Genomic DNA, 15,694 nt, shown 5'->3' on the forward strand with positions numbered 1-15,694 from the left:
ATAATCGCATGCACACCTTCATTGAATGGAATGTAAAGTTTCCATGTATTTTGGTATATCTTTCTGTCCGCAACCACTGTAGATACATAGTCAAACAATTAGTTGATTATTTTAAGTTATGAAATTAACATATCGACTTCACAAATCTTAATTTCTCGGAATCACATCATGTCGGTCCTGAAAGTTTTTTATCTCTTGCAAATACGCACGTAGGTGGCGAAATATACTTCCAAGTAGCCAATTCATCGACTCAATATCAAGCTGGCGACTTAATGAAATTTGACTTTGGTATCGCCTTTAGTAATCCACATCCTCAGTGTGGCTTGAACATTTCCCTTGGAGGTCGATATATCGATGTAAGTGTAAAAGATTTCTATTTTAATTGTCTGTCAATTGCACAAAAGTGCATTGTACACGGCCACACTATTGGCAATGTTTTACAGCTGTTATATTCATGATGTTAGACATGCCGTTTTTGAAATAGAAACTATCAAATGTCCCACATTATTGTAACCCGAGTTCACTAAACTCAGAATTTTATTTTCATACTCAATATATGACATGAATTTTTGTCGTTTATAAAGTCGATATTAGGATGTCATTTTTACCTGCGTTGCCCTTTAAAAGTTCAATGGGACTACTCTGATCGTGGGCAATAGGGTATGTGCAGTTATTACTGCTTTCCACGAGTTATGTGGGGGTCTTTTATTCTAGATTTTATTAGTGGTTGTGATTTCACGGTTTATTTTTTACTCGGTATTAAACTGAATCACAACTCATGGATGGTTAAAAGACGCATGGAACTGATATTCACCATAAACACGATTGGAACTAATTTGGGATAATTTGATTTTCATATTTTTCCAATTTCTCAAAAGTGTTAGGTGCCCTATAGCTGAATGTTGAAATATTACAAATTAATCATAAAAACAAGTATATAATTTAAAAAGAAAAGATGGTTAGCTTACATTTGCAGATTAAACCGACATTACTTCACCATCCAATTATCCTACATTACTTCCAATCGTGTTCACAATAACAGACAACGAATCTGAGTAAGAGAACATTTCTCAAAGCGATCAATAGAACTGTGTTAAGTTATTGTATTCGATTCGAAACAAACTACTTTCACTGCCAATCTTGTCGACCTGACAACTCAACGCCAGAAATTGTTGAATTTATATAGTTTTGCATATACAGTGACTAATCATTTGCCATTCAATAGGTCCCAAGTGGATCATTGGTTTACAGCGAGGATTTTTACGAGTGGGAGATAAAATCGTGTGCCAATATCTATGACAAGTACAATTATACTGAGGTATGTATTGATGTGTCAAATGTCAGATTCATTTGTGTTCCACCAGTCAGTTGCCAGCAATAGTTCATATAAATGCAAACTCGGTAAAGTATTCATATAGACACACCTTTGGTACACGTCAGTCACTTATTGGATCAACTTTCAACTCGGTTTCTATAGTTTGAAATTTACTCTTTTTCCTCGTGTGGCAAACCTTCAAGTCTAAAGTGAAGGTAAGAAAAAATACATGTCGGCACAAGAGAGTTTATTGATAATTCTTGCAATAATTAAAAGTTATACGGTGATTGTCATAAAGGTGTAAACAGTGTAGTTCTCAATTATCAGTGATTGTTCGTACTATTTTAATCCATTTACAACAATGTATCTCAAGTTAATCTCCATATTGTAACTCGAAAATGTAAAAAAAATGACCGACAGTCTTCATTGAGGCTGTACTCACTTTCGGGTTTGAGTTACTCCTAAGTGATGATCCTATATTTTCACGACTTTACTACTGCCCTGTGAGATATATCCCTTTACCATTGTTCAAAATTTTCAAGCCATAACATGACATCACATGTCATCGTAGGGTCAAAGTTGATTATCAGAAAATTCGACTTTTTCCGTTACTTAATATTCCATTAATCATATTATTCAGATAAAAAGAAGCAAAGTTTTGAAAAGGATAACATTTTGATGTTGGCAGAGGAAACTATAATGAATATTGGGCATGGTAAAACTTCTCATTAAGACATTTGCGTCTAGTTTCAAAACGTGTAGGATTTTGCATTAGTTTGAACAATTCGGGCAACTTACAGTGTACAGAAAATGAAATGATTTAATATTTATGTAACTCACTTATATGATACAAATTGTCAAAATACAGCCAGATTTTCGGTCATTTCATCGGCAAATGATGTGTCAAAATAAACTTCCTTTGCCAAATGCAATGACTCGTATACTGATCACAGCCCTTCTGCCCACACTGTGTCAGTCATGTAGAGACTCGACAGACTCTCTGAATCGTTGTTGTTTTTAAAAAGGGAGGAGCAGATTAGTAATTTCTCAGCCTCTGTGAGCTTTGCAACTGTAGCTTGCCAGTAATGTGAAAATGCGCCTGATGAGCTCACGGCGCAAATGTTCGTAATAAGTAAAAGATATCGAAGTACGATACTTGAGATTTCGGGTAGTTTGTCAGGGTACCTCTTGATGTCTTGAAAATGTCTCGTCTTTAGTACCTCCTTCCCCTCCGATAGTGTTTGCGGGAGCAGCCTTTTCATAGCATTATCGATATAAAGTTTTACTCCTGGAAGTATGGTTTGTCTTAGAATGTCGATGGCAGAACTGTCATAGGTAATCAAGAACTCAAGTTATTCACATTTTGTTACAACTCTTAAACGGTCACAGGTTTTGTTATATAATATGATAGCAACACTGTGATTCTCATAATTCGCGTTAATACTTGAAATCTGCTAGTCATTGCATGGTCTATTACTTGTGCCTTAGTAAACTGGAAAATATTTTTCTGATCAATTGTATTTCGAATCTCCAATTTTAAAGGATAAACGTTGGTAGTGTATATTATTTCGTAAACTTTGATGACAGTTTGTACATTCACAAGGAACATGTCTTACAACTTTTTTGTAAATTACATTCTACTAAAATATTACATTAAACATGCTGGCGTAAGGTTCTAGGGGTCAAATTTAAGTGCGTTTCTATGAATACAAAATGTAAACATCGTCTTGTTCGAAATACCATTTTCTGTCAGTCGTCATAGATTTTTGAGAACAAAACGTTCTCTCTTGTAGCGTTTTGTTGATATCTTGTTACAGAAATGATTGATGATAATATCGATAAACAAGGTTGGAGTGTGTTGGTATCCATTAAAATGCGGACAAAGGAAACTGAATCAGTCAGTATGGCACAGCTCACGAATCGTCATGTCTCATTATTCATCCATAACACGTCTTTACTCGACCGCTAACGCTTGTGTCAGACAGAATGATTAATTCAAGATATAGAATAGAGGCTTTCCGCACGTACGCTCTGTTTACGCCCATTTCCATTTAAAATAAATACAACATTTTTCATATATGTAAGTCTTTACAACTGCATCCGCAATAACTAAAATATAATTAAATGTACAGTATAGAAAGGTTCCTTCCAAATGTATTTGTCACGTCACCTCTCCAGTCTATTCAGATTTTTGAACGTTTTTTCTCCTTCTGTACATTTGCGTAAAATAAGTATTCTGATGAAAGACGGCATGAACAGATGTAGGCCTAACTGGCAAGAGTTGTCCTTGTCTAATAGATGTTTTTTTTTTCTTTCTAAAAGGATTTCCTTACAGTAACAGTTCGGCCACCATTCCTCACAGTAAGAATTCGGGCATCATTCCTTTCAGCAAGAATTCGGGCGCTGTTAACAGAGAACAATTTTAAGATTCAAACAGAAATATCACGAGCGCGTCAATAAGAATTTTTTGAAGTAGCAAGTCGTCCTTTATGAGTTTCTGTTCCACCAAAAACTATTTTCAACTTGAAAACTTCGGGATTTAGTTAAAAATGATAACATTACATGTTCTACATGGAAAACGGAAAACGGAAATGAAAATCGAAAAACCGCCTAACAGAGATTTGAAATACATCAATAGGCCATTCATTCATTTTTAACGGATTTTCGTCTGAAATGGACATAAAACATATGATGATTGTCATTTGTAAATAAAGCCTAACATTTTGAGTGGCATCTATTTTTTGGCAAAATGCATTCTTCATCGAAAAAATAATAAGGTTGATCAAAGATTGCAATTCTCGACACTTCGATGTCTTGAATTATGGTCAAGCCTTTATCACAAGCATACCTTGGAGACGGAACTTTGTCGCATTTCTGTTGCAACAGCGCCCGAATACTACTTATATTAGAGATTGAAAATATGTTCTGGCAAGCCTTTTTAAAAAAACCTTAGAAGTGGCTTTGACTCTCTGTAGACCTACGAATTTTCTTGATGTAATTATCATGAGTGATGCCCTTGTGCCAGAATTCAGAACAACCCTTCGCCGCGTAAGCAGTGCCTAAACACAAGAGTTTTAACTGTTTTAATTCAGAAGGTATCACATCGGCAGAAAACGGCGTGCTTATTTTTGGCACTCAGTTTACTCGGTGTACGACGGATCATGAAATAAACTAGGTCCGGTCAAGACCAATATTGAAAATCACATATAACATGTAATAACAAATTTCAATATATACAGCATAATACGTCATACAATATCAACTAGTACCTCATGTACAATATCGATATTCAACAACCGTAAGCACAAATTTCTGATTCATACTATAGCATTTCTCTTCAGGCTTCTGAAGAAAGGCTGATGGTCACAAAATGTATCGCACACCATGTGTATTTTTCAACGTTCGAATTCGTTCACAAATTGGCAGCGATTTACGTAAGAATTGCTTCGAACGCCATTGCCCTAACCCCAAAATCCATAACAAAAATGAGAAATTACATATTTTTCCATATTTTTCTTTAATTTCCACAGGAGGACATTGTTTGCCTGAAAATGCCACCGATTATATCTGCCTGATTGTCCTAAACTTTGTCAATTGTAATGTGCTATGGCGAACTACATGAAACATTATAGGTTCTAAACTCGTTATCACTAAACTTAACGTTTTCAAATATTAATTCTGCCTTTAACAGATGTGTGACCACTTGGAAATATTTGTATTGTTCAGATTCTTAATTTGATATGTATTCAGAATATGGAATTTGAGACGCGGTGTCGGTGTGACTCGTCTTAAGCCGTAATTGTATAAATCAATTTATATCTCATTTCCCATCATTATTGCTTTGATTTTGTAACTTTGTCGAGCCTGTATAGGAGACGTGATTTGCTCCAGCTCGTTTTCTTTTAAACAAAACAAAATAAAAAGAAAGACTAAAAACGTGCACATATACTGCAGCTTGTTTTATTGTAAGCCAACACGTTGCTCGTTTATACGATACTTAGCTCTTGACAAGATATATTCCAGGAATATAATATTCAAAATGTTGATTAAAATTGTTCTTTGCGATATTTGAATTAAATGTACGTTTGTATCTTTTATTCAGCGACATATTAATCTTATTAAGGTGCTGCAAGGTGGCACAGTAGAGGTAGAGGTAGCATAGATCAATTGACCAGACTCCATTTGTAAGTGTTATGCTACGCTTACTCAGAATAATAAGTTCGTCTTCATTTATGTATGGTACTTGTTCATTTTGATTCGTCTCGCCTAAAAGCAGTTTTCCTTTTCACGTTGTAATTTCCCGATGAATTATGCAAAATTCTGCTCTGTTATGTTTACACATGAAATGAAGCGATCCATTAAATCTAAGTGTGCACGTTTTCTCCGCTGCAATGATTCCATCTAACAGTACGGATATTCATTCTCCTCAAAGTATTTTCTTTCCTGTAAAATGTCCATTCGCCTAATTGAATTTTATTATTATAGCAGTCGTGTTACTCTTAATAAAAAAGTAAAGCTAATAGGTAATCGTAATGTATGCATTCAACTTGTATAGCTGGCAGTTTATGATGTCTAGAGCAGGAAGCTGTTGACTATAATATATGAAGGAAATAGGCGGCACGTTTACTAGTCTCCATGCTTGACATCCGGGGACTTCAAGATTTGACTCAATCCTTCCTTCCACTGCCGTTTTATTAATTGCACATACCAGAACATAGTTTTTTAAACGAGGCTAAGATAAAACACAAAATGTGGGACATATGCAGATTACATCCTTTTATAATAATGCCCCTTGGTGCTGACCATTTTGTTTCCTGCTCTACTTGTTTCAAATCATTATCCGGACATTTAACCATTTTTTTAGAACTTGACCAATTTAGATGGCGTACATTTCTATCATAAATGCATACGTGATTAAATTTATTACCACTGTAAAGTTTCACTTTTGATTCACGTTATTGCATGTACATATCTAATAATATTACGACATAAAACTTGGCAGAGGGACACTTGGTTTAAAGAAATGATTCTTCATTGGTGCAAAGCGGTCCCTTGTCCCTTTTCTCTACGCAATTACCACCGATCAGTAATTTTATTTGCAGGAATGGCAGAGTGATATTCAAAGTAACAAATTGTACATAAGGATTTCAAGGATATCAGAACCATGCGAGTCAAACATGACTGGATTTGCCATACTAAGAATTTCAGGTAAAACACATTTAAGTTAGGTGTGTGTGTTGTATATATAATATATATAATATAATATATAATATATATATATATATATATATATATATATATATATATATATATATATATATATATATATATATATATATATATATATATATATATACACACAGGCTGTTTCATGCGCTAAGCAATCATCAGGAGTGAGTATTTGGCGGGAATGGGACTGTTTATATTGTGTTGCAGGTTTAAAGAAATGATTCTTTATATATATATATATATATATATATATATATATATATATATATATATATATATATATATATATATATATATATATATATATATATATATATAATATATTATATATATATATATATATATATATATATATATATATATATATATATATATATATATATATATATTATATAGAGGGGGGATATGATCTCGCCGAAGTTACGTAGCGTTTATTTCGGTATTCCCAAGGCAGTCTCTTCAATGAAAGGGAAACTCAGAGTGAAATGAAAGACATCTGAGGGTATATAGCTTACTGATACTCACACCTAAGCGTACCCAAGCATGAAATCCTCCTTAGTTTTCCTTTGGATAGAAAACATCTACGTTGACATTTGATCTAAACATCCAAGATGGTGGAATGATCAGAAGTTTTCAGTGTTGGCAAAACGTCGATTCCCAAAGCTGGTTGGAGGACAATATGACGTCGGGCTTTGGTCTTTTGGAGTTTTGGCTCAAATTTGACAATTCGCATCCTGTATACGTACACATGTAGACGGGGTCGTCATTACGTGAACTGAAATACGCAACTGTGAACAGATTTAGTGCCGATGTTGCCATTTTTCCGAATGAAGAAGAATTTTTTCTGGAAGTAAATGATTTCCCGCCTCTCACTATTTGTGGATCAAACGTGTTCGAGCTGTTAACATTCTAGTGGAGAGATTTACGGAGAGTTAATGTCTACCTTCAAACTTCCAATCCCTTTTACTTTTCAAAATAACTTTTCCCGTCTTGTATGCTTAGGGCAAGGAATTATTCTCAGAGATCTTTCAGGGTAACCACCATAGTTGCTTTTGCTCTTTTGTTCTTTTTTAGCCCATATAACGTTTTCCAACCTATCTGCTGTATCTGAATCCGATGTGTCTTTTATTTCAGAAGACGCTATGATTGGTAGAACCTTCAATGGCCAATTTAATGCCGAGTATACGTATGATTGCGATTCAGCGACACCATTGCTGTTCAAAGACTCTCTGAATATTTCTATGGAAACCGCTCCGCCAATTTTAGAGTTCTTCGGCGAGAATTATGAAGTAAATGAAACCATGTCGGCTATTCTTGGTGATATAGTTAGATTCAGGTTATATATGAGTTACCCTAGAGGTGTAGCGTTTCCTTTCATTCGCTTTATTGCCGACGATTTTCATGGCGATGGCCCAACTCTTTTAAACGTGAAATGGGTTAATGCTTTGTCTGGAGACAATGTTATCTGCGTGAAAAACTATACCGCGTCTGGTCCCGAATTCGAAAAATGTTCCAAAAATGCAAAACACTTGTATCTGAAGTCTAATGACACACAGGACAACAAGGGATTGAGACTGAACAACGCTGCTGAAATATTCTTTTCAGAGGTTAGAATCATGAACGGTAGTGTCTACAGCGATAACAATCGATTGGTTTGTAATCTGAAAACGAGACTTATTTTAAATCCAAATTTTAATGGGACGGTCAAAGACGTGCCAAATTCCAAACACAAACTATCAGTGATTGTTGATTACGGAAGTGGAAAATGGACGAGCTCTGTGGGTGTTATTATGAACAACACTCGAAATAGAACTGATCCTCGCTGGGCAAAGTTGAGGATAGCACGGGCAGATATATTGAAAATAAAGACTGGGTGAGTAAAATGGGCATTTTGCTCGATTAGATATATAGTGCACACTCCGAAGTATACGAACACTCTCAATGGATACTGTTTCGCTGTTTCCGTCAGTGTATACCATCAATAAGCGAATTACATAAGTGAATACTAAAATCTGTAACGCTTCTAGCATCAGATGCAAACAGTTCACCATGATTTTACAGTTAGTTATAGTTAAAGGTATAACAGTCACCTGTAATCTAAATATGCCCATATATGGTCAAAGGGGGTTCCCTGGTAATCAAAATGCCCATGTAAGGGCGCTGTTTTTAAAAAGCGGCCACCCGCTTAAAATCTGTGATTGGTTAGATTTTCTCTTTCCATGGTAACTGTGGCAAAATTGGAACAGGTGACAGTATACCTTTAATGCGAGGTTTCAACCTTTACCAGCAATGATGATCTGCCGAACGAGCATTGGTAACGTACCGAACGCGCACCTGGTAACTTGTACCGTTTACGCAGCTCTGTCCGTAATTTAGGGCATCTGTAGCTAAACTTGTAGCATGAGTAGTATAATTACTTCGTGGAAATATTAGATAGCTATTGAATGGTCCACAGGTAATATATTTGTAAATTACTATGGCTGACATTTCTATCCCTTTTAGAGAGTATGTACGTCTCCGATTGATTGTTGACCATGTGGACACCTCCAATACAGATGCTTTGAATGTCTCCTTCTCTCTAATCACTACATCGGCATTTCCATTCCAAAAAATAGTACGATGGACCGGTCCGTTCTCAAATATTACCGTGCAGGACATTTCCAGAACATCTTTTAACATCCTTGTAAGTACCCTGCATAACACCTACACAATCATGATCAGTTTGCACCACAAATACACAATTTTATTTACATCCCGCAAAACTATGCAAAAAAAACATTTGTATCGAAGGTCATGAATATGCATGATGGGAGTACATAGTCACGTGTTCGTTCGTATAACCTAACATATCATTGGTACTATCGTAAGTAATTTACAAATTTTTGGTAAATTGTTGACTTTATCTGTTAATCTGCAACGAATGCACGAAAAAAGCGCCACAGTGGATATTAATTCCAATGCCGAGAAGAGCAATACTAGAAAAACGGAAACAAAAGACAAATTTCTTAACATTAACAAAATGCCTCAGTGGTAGAAAATAAAATTTTAGCTATTACTATCGAAAATCTCACAAGGAGATTCATTACATTGACAACTCTGATCCTAAAATTGTAGCTGATGGTAGTTTCCTTGACTACACATATCTTGGCATGATCCAAATCTGTCTACAAAGTCTGATCAAAGTTGGTTGTGTTTTGAACTCTGCTCTTGCGATCATCCAATATTAAACCGTGCAACAGTGATAAAACAATAACCAGAAAAACTAACATGTTTATATTAGCCATGTTACCTAAAGAATGTGTTCTACTGCGATTTTAGTTTATCAACAAATTAATGTCATTGGCGGCCAATCGACATGTGCTCTAAGATTTATTGATGATGATGCTGATGGTAATAATATGTTATAATAATGATTATAATAATGATTATGATAACATGGTGGTGATGATGATGATGATGATGATGATAACGACAACAACAAAAATAATAATAATATCGACGACTTCAAAGTAGGCGTTGTTGTTGGCAATAACATTGATTATTATCATTGCAATACGACTTCACATGCACCGCATCATAGACAACATGTGAATGCAATTTAAGAAGGTCATGATACTTGCTGATACATGGACTTCAATCTGAAAACATAAACATTAAGTAGACAAAGATAAAGACAGTTGTAGAGAACGCAATAACTCTAAAATGATAAGATATTTGATGAAAGGTAAAACAGAAAAGTCCAGAAGGTTATTACCTTCAATTGTTTGATTAAATGTAACAGACCTTCATATATTTATTTTCAAAGAAGAAACAGCATAGCAGTGTCTGACACAAATGATAACGTTATGGTTATTTCCTATCCAATGGGCCACAGTGATAACGTTATGGTTATTCCCTATCCAATGGATAACAACGGTGTACCAAAGGCAGCCTCGTTCCACAATGATCCCACACACAGCCTCGAACCCGCCCCATTTTAACTACAATAAAACAAGTATTATTGCACACGATAACGTTATGGTTATTTCCTGTCCAATGGGTTACAATGATAACGTTATGGTTATTTCCTATCCAATGGGTCACAATGATAACGTTATGGTTATTTCCTATCCAATGGGTTACAATGATAACGTTATGGTTATTTCCTGTCCAATGGGTTACAATGATAACGTTATGGTTATTTCCTGTCCAATGGGTCACAATGATAACGTTATGGTTATTTCCTGTCCAATGGGTTACAATGATAACGTTATGGTTATTTCCTGTCCAATGGGTCACAATGATAACGTTATGGTTATTTCCTGTCCAATGGGTTACATGTACAATGATCTAGTCTTAACAAAAGCTTCCGCTGCTAACTTTCATAGTTTGTTCAGATTATTGTATTAAAATTTGTAAAAATAGCATAAGCTTACATTGCTTTGCCCGTAGAATGACTTTGTCTCTATGAAGTGTAGTAATCTTACAACGTAAAGGGACTTTGGAGATTCCGATAATTATGACGCTTGGGTTACGTAATATTTGACAACTGTTTTCACATCAAAGTGACTAATGATGCAATACCAGCGAAAACGGTAATACAATGCTTACACCTCAATATGATGATATTGCTACACCACCAATAACAACAACAACAACAACGACTAAGTCAACAATAATCATCATAATATCATTTTCCCCAAGGACTTTTACGAAATACGTATGGTTTGGTTACAAGAAGACACAGAGTCAGATAAAGAAATACAGATGTAAAACAGAAGGAAGCCATACATAATATTTGATATTCTCCCTTTGCTAGGTTGGCACCTTGAACTTGGATTACAAATGCGAAATCTATCTTAATCTTGTGGATGACATCAAATTAAAGTCGGGCGAGTCCTATGGTTATGTAGGGGCTGTTCAGATAGCTTATAGTGATCATAACGGTAGCAATAAGACGTATTCGGATGTCAAGACCATGACTTTTGACTATGAGATGAAGTGTGAGTATATACGTTTTTGTTTTTTTTTTTGGTTTTTTTTGCGTTATGTAGTATGAAAATGTTTATTTCTTGTACTGCTGCTTACGTGATATCCACGGGTGTGCAATTGATTCAAATATGGATGAAAGGATGAACACATTTTCATGCGTTACATCATCATAGACGGCAAATGCTTGCGTCTAGTTCTAGTTCCAGGAGTCTTACAATAAGTATAAAACATTACATTCATTGGTGTTTCGTTGCATGACGTTGTCATGTATGCACAGAACAAACTTCATAAGTTCAACTAAACTCTCTATTATGGCACTCCATCATGGTGACATCAATAGTTCTCGGGGTTTTTTTCTTCTTGTACCTTTAATTCAAAAACCCTCGAATTTTCTCCGATTGTTCCACTATATACACCATTATACGTCATTGAGATTTCTACAGATAGCTCCCAGTGTTGTTCGTAGCGTGGCTTGGTAATACTAGACCAGATCAGTAGACGTGTGGAAATACATTCATCCGCTAATATACGTCATTTGTTACGTTTTAACCGCTGATAGAGCGGGTCGTCCATTACACCTAATAAATTAGTTGATGGTGAGTGAATGACTAATAATGTGTTAAGATTAGTGATTTTTCGTGTATAAAAATCCATGGTTAAAGTTCATGCATAAAATCCGTGTCAAAGTTCATGCATAAAACTCCATATTCAGGTACCAAAGGCAAAATTATGTAAGATGGCTAATATTTGTCAGAGGCCGTACGCCAGTTTTCTAATTTTACTAGCAAATATTTCTGAAGCTAGTGAATCGGCCATACACCAAACTTGTTTACTTAAGGGTCTGTACACAGAAAATAAAACATATTCAGCGTCTTTTTGAGCTAACTTGCGTGTGAAAATATATTTGTCATTTTCACCAGTGCCATGTGCTACCGATTGGCTGTATCGCCAAGGTTTTTGCTATTTATTCGGTGAAGATATGGTAAATCAGTCGACTGCTGCAGCAACTTGTCGAAAATACGGAGCTCATTTGGTTTCCATTCACTCAGAGAAAGAAAATCTCTTTATCTACGATAATCTGCGAGACTTATACATTCCATCTTGGTTTGCATGGATTGGCTTGGCTAATGTTCAGGTATACACTTCATATGTTATTTTGAGACAAATTTTCAGCAATTGCCAAGTTTTGCCCTTCTGTGTCATCTATGTTTAATTGTCAGTAGCTCACCTTTAACGCCTTTTCGAAACCCACGTATTTCTCCCCTGTGTTTTATATTATCAATTTAGCGACTGAAGTTTTACAACAAACCAAATTTATTGAGGTTTTGCGGAATGTTCTCATGGATTCAACAAACGCGTAAAAAGATTGCTGACTATACTGTTTGAGTTCACATTTCTTAAACTCTCGTTAAACTGCAAAATCACATCAATACCGTGATCGAAAACGACACCACCCCTCTTCAATTTCTTTGTTCTGTTTGGACTTGCGCTCTTCACATTGTGTGTAATTTCCTTCTCTCTTTAGTGCTGTTTGGAACAAGAAAATTGTAATCTGAAGAGGGAGTGTCGTTATCGGCCACGGTACATTTTGAATTTGCTCAATATGAATTAAGAGATTGAAGTATCCTTGTGATCACTTTTCAGACGCATGGAGAAGCATTCTGGGTTGACAAGTCTTCTTTCGATTTCAACAAAATGGCGGACCCTGACATACCACAACACATCACTTGCGGTGCATATTCAGTGAATGCCTTTGCCGACATTACTCCGACTGTAACACCTGTTATACAGGCAACGTGGTATGACAATGACTGCAGCAAACTTGGAGGATATGTCTGCAAATATAAAACGAGCAAGTATAGGAAGCATACCTTATTATTAACAGATCTGCTTTAATGTGCCTTGTCGAATACTTTGACAGTTCATAGAAAAGTTCATGGAAAAGACAGGGTACGTCATCCTTTGTTTTGCATACCTTATTATTAACAGATCTGCTTTAATGTGCCTTGTCGAATACTTTGACAATTCATAGAAAAGTTCATGGAAAAGACAGGGTACGTCATCCTTTGTTTTTTTTTTACGTGGGAAGAATTAGAATTAGAATTAGAATAAGAATAACATTATTGTTCAAAAAAATGGAAAATCGTCTTCCTATCACTCGCAGTAAAATGCACACAATAAAATGAAATACATTAAGTTAGATGGCACACAAAAACACAATTACAAAGACACTGCTGATCAACAGCACATGAAAGTGATTTAAACAAAAAAAGTGGTTAAAATTACTAATTGAGTTCAACTCATTCTGTGTTGTTTAAAATAGATATTGCTGACGGTATGAAAGAATGTTTGTAAACATTTCTTCTAACTCTAGGCACTCGATATCTGCGCCCAGATGGAAGTTTCTGAAACAATCTATAGGCCTAAAGTGGATGTGTGCTATCATTAAGAATTGAACATGTTTTTCTGTTCATGGAATTGTGATATAAAACTGATAAGGGAATTTGCTGTGTTCCTATAACTTTGCTTGCCGTATTGATTACACTACTAAGTTTAAGCTTATTTCTTATGGTGAGATTTCCATATCACGCTTCAGTTAGTGTCTAAAATTTGAGTAATGCCTTTCGACATAACAAAAGTAATAATGGGTTTACCGTTTCTGTTTTGATCTACATATAGGATCACGTGATGCAAATTGGAATCACGTGTTTTCTTCTGAATCACAGCAGTACGAAGCAACTAAAATCGGTAAATTTGGGCAGATTATGCCAACGTGTCAGTGAACAGTGAGGAACTTTGTTTGTAATGACCCCGGGGCAATGGCTAACCTTGCGGTGCAGTTGGCTTAAAGTTTCTAGTTCAGTTGGGTTTGTTTACGACTATGAATATTATCGTACACCTCAACACCCTAGCAGGGTATCGGTTTTTGTGTGTGGTGGTAACGCGAACGTATTCAGACAAATCAAATGACGATGGCTGTATTTTACCAGGTGTACAGTAACAGAATTTCATACAGTAGGTTATTTAGGGTTTTACATTATAAAGTGCAGGGAAATAGCTAAATTCACAGTAACGGAGTCGCTGCTGCTGATGATGGTGGCGGCGATTTCCTTGTGAAGACCGCAATAGCAGTGCCCTCAGGAGTTTAATGTGCATGTTGTGAATCCATGGCAATACTTCCCCTTTAAAAGAATTAGACTTGTTTCGCTCTTAATTTTTACCTCAGTTATAAATTTATATTTTCATTCTGAGCTTTTTTGTTTACTGATAAATCGGACAATGTTAAACAAAGTAATTGGAAAATTAGATAGTTTTTAACCAAATAAATGACAAATGGACCAATGCAACAGCTTTTTCGACTTGTCCGGCAGACACTTTTGTGTCTGCAGCGCTCTTTTGAAATTTTTGGCATTGTGGTTGAAGTCAGTGTATCAGATATAGCTTTCACTTACTTCATCTTGCACGGTGTTTCCGTCTGATGCAGGTGATTTGTGTTTAGCAGCACCTCTATGAAGGGTTTGAGAAAACATATTAATATCTACCATCACCTTGCTCAGGAAAATGATATTGCGCAGCATTTTATATCATATATAAGTGATAAATCAAATCAAAAAGAGGCATGACGACGCGACAAAAAGTGCCTCCACAGATTTACAGAAGAAAAAAACGAAGCAAGCAGTAAGTCTACATCTAGTACAAAGCAATGATAATATCAGTATGCAAAGGATGAAAGCATGGCTTATGATTGAAATTTTTACGAAAATTTAAAATAAATTGTCTTTATTGATTTTCTGAATGTGGTAAGTGAAAAGTAAGTACTTAATCAAGAAACTGAAACACATCTTGGACTTTGAACTATCATGATAGATATTTTCCAATGTGCCTACGAAGAGAAAACACAGTATTTATCAACTGTAATAATTTGTGAATCGAAATAGAGTCAAATTGAAAAGGGGCCTATAACTAATGTATTTTTTGATAGTTAACATAGAACTGAATATCTAGTGTAGGGAGTAAAATAGAACAATGCTCCCAGAAATTGCTTGTTGAAAGTCAATATGTGTCAAATTGTAACACTGCAGAGATGTTACTTAGCGCCCGTGCAAGTGAGGTTTGAGTGCCGACATCTTGTGTGGTTGTTTATTTAATACCACAGGTTCTGAGTCTGAACTACATTAA

General features: G+C 35.5%; 1 protein-coding gene across 1 annotated transcript in view; it reads left to right on the plus strand.

The window, feature by feature from the left end:
- The window catches only part of LOC139136011 (uncharacterized), a 28,642-nt gene that overhangs the window by 2,307 nt on the left and 10,641 nt on the right, over positions 1-15,694 (plus strand). The window contains exons 2-9 of the mRNA XM_070703831.1: positions 214-356; positions 1,226-1,318; positions 6,418-6,523; positions 7,679-8,417; positions 9,047-9,227; positions 11,343-11,526; positions 12,436-12,650; positions 13,160-13,367. Of these exons, the coding sequence (XP_070559932.1) occupies positions 214-356; positions 1,226-1,318; positions 6,418-6,523; positions 7,679-8,417; positions 9,047-9,227; positions 11,343-11,526; positions 12,436-12,650; positions 13,160-13,367 (1,869 nt within the window). The remainder of the gene's footprint in view (positions 1-213; positions 357-1,225; positions 1,319-6,417; positions 6,524-7,678; positions 8,418-9,046; positions 9,228-11,342; positions 11,527-12,435; positions 12,651-13,159; positions 13,368-15,694) is intronic.

Source organism: Ptychodera flava, chromosome 6, assembly GCF_041260155.1.
Source record: "Ptychodera flava strain L36383 chromosome 6, AS_Pfla_20210202, whole genome shotgun sequence".
NCBI lineage: Eukaryota > Metazoa > Hemichordata > Enteropneusta > Ptychoderidae > Ptychodera > Ptychodera flava.